At 56.6% G+C, this 3,426-nt stretch overlaps 1 protein-coding gene across 1 annotated transcript in view; it reads left to right on the plus strand.

The window, feature by feature from the left end:
- HSF1 (heat shock transcription factor 1) overlaps positions 1–3,426 on the plus strand; it is a 124,395-nt gene that overhangs the window by 119,161 nt on the left and 1,808 nt on the right. The window contains exons 11-12 of the mRNA XM_009886848.1: positions 1–55; positions 2,953–3,022. The exon at positions 1–55 is cut by the window's left edge and continues 9 nt beyond it. Of these exons, the coding sequence (XP_009885150.1) occupies positions 1–55; positions 2,953–3,022 (125 nt within the window). The remainder of the gene's footprint in view (positions 56–2,952; positions 3,023–3,426) is intronic.

The raw sequence follows: 3,426 nt of genomic DNA on the forward strand, positions 1-3,426 counted from the left end.
TTCAATGACGGTTACAGACATGAACCTTCCCGACCTGGACAGCAGCCTCGCCAGTGTGAGTAGCTGTTAAAAATCCCTCCATGCACACACAGCTGCCAGAATGAAGTGTGTCCTGCTGTTCCGCAGCAGCCTCTCCGTGTGATTAAAGGAAGGCTCTGACAGGCTCTGAAGAGTGTCCGGGTCGGCCCCAGCCCGACGGGAGGGGATGCGGGAGAGAGGAGGAACGCGGAGCCCTGCGCAGGCTTGGGGAGCCACCGGGGGGAAATAATTCAATTAGCACTGCGGCTTTCTCTGAGCAGCTCGTACAGAGAGCCGGGCTACTTCATCATTCATACGCGGTTAATTAGGTGCTGAGACTTCCATCTCTCATGTGAGCTCTGCCCCCTGAACGTGGAAGTGCACCGAAGCCTGGAGAGCTGCATGTGGTTTCCATAAACCCTCCTTTTGACTCTCTGAAATTGTCAGGAGGTTTTCTCAAGGCACACTCCATCACGTGCTGTCTTATCTATTTTATTTACCTGCATATCATCAGTGCTGAACGCTGCGCAAGGCACTAACACAGACCGTCCTTGCAAGAGCCAGTGTTGCCCGATAAAATAATTTTTTCGTGAGATGATGCTGATGAGCCAAACACAGCATTTCGTGGCTGCGTGCAGAAGGCACTTGGAGCAGCGGGGTGGAAGTTACGGTCAAAACCAGAGAGTCCCCGGACCCTCAGGGTAGCTGGTAGCCTGATGAGTGGGGTGCTGCCGCGCTGGGGCAGAGCCAGGTCCTTCTCCCTGCCATGGTTCCGAGCAGCCTCTGGAGCCCCCGTGTTGTGCCAGCTCCGTGCACGCCCGGTGCTCTGGCGGCAGCACTGGCCCCACGCTGCCCTGGGATGTGGATCGGTGTCTGCGCAAAACAGAACAACTCTGTGAGAAAAACTGAGAGGGAGACAGAGATAAACAGCGTCTCGGATGCTGCCGTGCGTGCAGGAGAGGGAGCGTGGGCCAGGACAGACCGAGCAGGGGGCTTCTGGTCCAGTTGGTAGAGCGAGCAGGAGACCCTCAGCTGGTCTCTAACCTCTCCTCCCCCCATGCTCTGGGGGGGGTTATCTGAAAAAGCACAAAGGGATCTTCTGTTTTTCTCCCCCAGTGCAGAACAGGAAACATCTTGAAAGTTTTTGCAAAACAGGAAAGGCTGAATTCAGTCTCCTTGCTGGGGACCTCGTGAGGCCGCAGGTGATGCGGCGTGTGCCCCTGGGATGGTGGGGAAGAGGTGTTAATGCCGCTGTTACAAAGCAGGGAGAGCACGGACGGCACCGTGCCCCTCTCCAAAGTACGCCCTGGGAGACCTTGTGGCTTTTCCCTAAGCCAGACAATCCCCACGAGCGATTTTGGGGTATGCCTTACCCTGCGTGGGACGTAAAGGGTGGGGCAGCAGTTCTCAGTCAGGAATTCTGCAGCGTCTCCGCAGCGTGACTCTGGCTGGACATTTCTCCACCTTTTGGCTTCTTCCTCCTGCCCAGTGGTGTGACACAGATGCCCAACAGCTTCCTGAGTTCTTTGGGTATTTGCAGGGTAAAAAGGGCTGTAGGGAGAAGTACAAAGGTGCAGAGAAACGTTTCCCACAAGTGCAGAGAAATGCCCACCCCAAAAGCCGTTTAACCACGTTCCCGTCCGACTGGAGGCTCTGCTGCTGGCCGGGGCTGGGGCTGGCTGGGCAGGGAGCGCAGGGCGAGGGATTAGCGGGATTTGGGAGGAGAACGCCAGCAGTGAAAATTCAGTAATTCAGAAAGGGATTACTTCGTGTCGTTGAGCTGAGAGTTACACCGTGGAAAAATCTGGAAGTGGGATTTACTCAAGGAGCCCTTTGAAAGGCACAGATTAGCTCTTCAGCGCGGGTAGTGTTTGGCTCAAGGTCACTCGGGTGTTATTTTTCCCTTCTCTGTAATGGTGGGTTTGTCTCCAGCCAGCCTTCGCACTATGGAGAGCCCTGTACCGGCTGTACAGGGAGCTGCAGGGGTCCAACATTGCGGCTGGACGGTGTGGGAAGACCTGGGTGCTCCTGGCGCTCTGCACTTGCTTAGTGCCACTCGCTAAGCGGAAACAAAAACCGCTGGCTCCACATTTCCCTACTCGCTAAGGTGACTTTCCCCCGGCAGCGGCTGCTGTAATCAGTAGCCACGGGATTATTAGCTGACTGTAAATCCAGAGAGGGAAAGTGATCCCGCAGGAGAGTCTCAGCTCCAGCGGCGCCGGTGGTGAGTCCTGCTCTCGGCGCAGCCCTCGGGGATTAGCAGCGCAGCGCTGCGTTCCCCGGCCGACGTTGGCTCTGAGGGTGGCAGGGCTTCCTCCTGGCTTGGCAGCGAGTGGAGCTTCTCAGGTGGGCACCACAGGTTTCTCCCACTTCCAAAGGTTTTCTCCCTTTAACACTCACGTCTCAGCTTTTCCAGCCCCGTCGTGCCTGGGGGAGACGGGTATGAAACGGGATCGTGTCTGCAGCCACAGCCCCAGGCGCTCCGGCAGCTTGCCGGGTCCCAGAGCCCTCAGGTGCTTTAGTGGCTATGAGACTTCCAATAAATAAAAACAAATTTTTAAAAATATTAAATCAAACGACTCATCACAAATGTGTCCCGAAGGCTTTCCCTGGGATTTTAGATCCCGGGATGCGGAGACGCTTTGTGCTGTGCTCAAAGGGAGCACTGCAGAGCGTGTAGGAGAGAGGATCTGTGACACCGGGGTGGCACATCCCACCGGGGAGCGGGAGTGCTGGGCACAGGCTGCGCCTTCGCCGACGAGCGTGTAAACCTCTGAGGGTGTCTCTCTCTGCCCCGGTGCAGATTTGAGACTGTAAATCCTGTCTTGCTTTGTGCAGTGCGTGCGTTGGGTTGGTCTGAGGCGGGCGCAGAGCAGACACATGCGCACCTGACCCATGCAACGCCGCTCACTGCCCCAACCTTTCTCCTTGCAGATTCAGGATCTCCTTTCATCACAGGAACAGCAGAAACCCGCGGAGACAGAGGCTGGCACAGCAGACACAGGTACCGGGCAGCCGTCTCGGCGTATAGTGACTCGGTACCGTGAGAACTGAGGCTGTGGCAAAATCATTTTTCCTCCCAAAAAGCATATTTGGCTGAGAGAGATGAGGCTGTTGAGCATGGAAAAGAGAGGGTGGAGAGGGTCCCCGTGGTGGGAGGGAACAAAGCAGAAGGAGCTGTGCTCTCCCCAGTGGTGCCTGGGGACAGGGCAAGAGGCCACGGCACAAATTGAAACGCATGAAATTCCATCAGAACAAAAGAAAATGTTTTTTTTTTACTGTGAGGGTGCTCAAGCTCTGGCACAGGCTGCCCAGAGAGGCTGAGCAGCCTCCACTGTGGCAGATCCTCACCCCTGGTGCTGGGCAGCCTGCGACGGCCCCGTGCACCCGAAGTCCTGCCGGCCCCCG

Source organism: Charadrius vociferus, unplaced genomic scaffold (genome assembly GCF_000708025.1).
Source record: "Charadrius vociferus isolate BGI_N301 unplaced genomic scaffold, ASM70802v2 scaffold1036, whole genome shotgun sequence".
Classification (NCBI taxonomy): Eukaryota; Metazoa; Chordata; class Aves; order Charadriiformes; family Charadriidae; genus Charadrius; species Charadrius vociferus.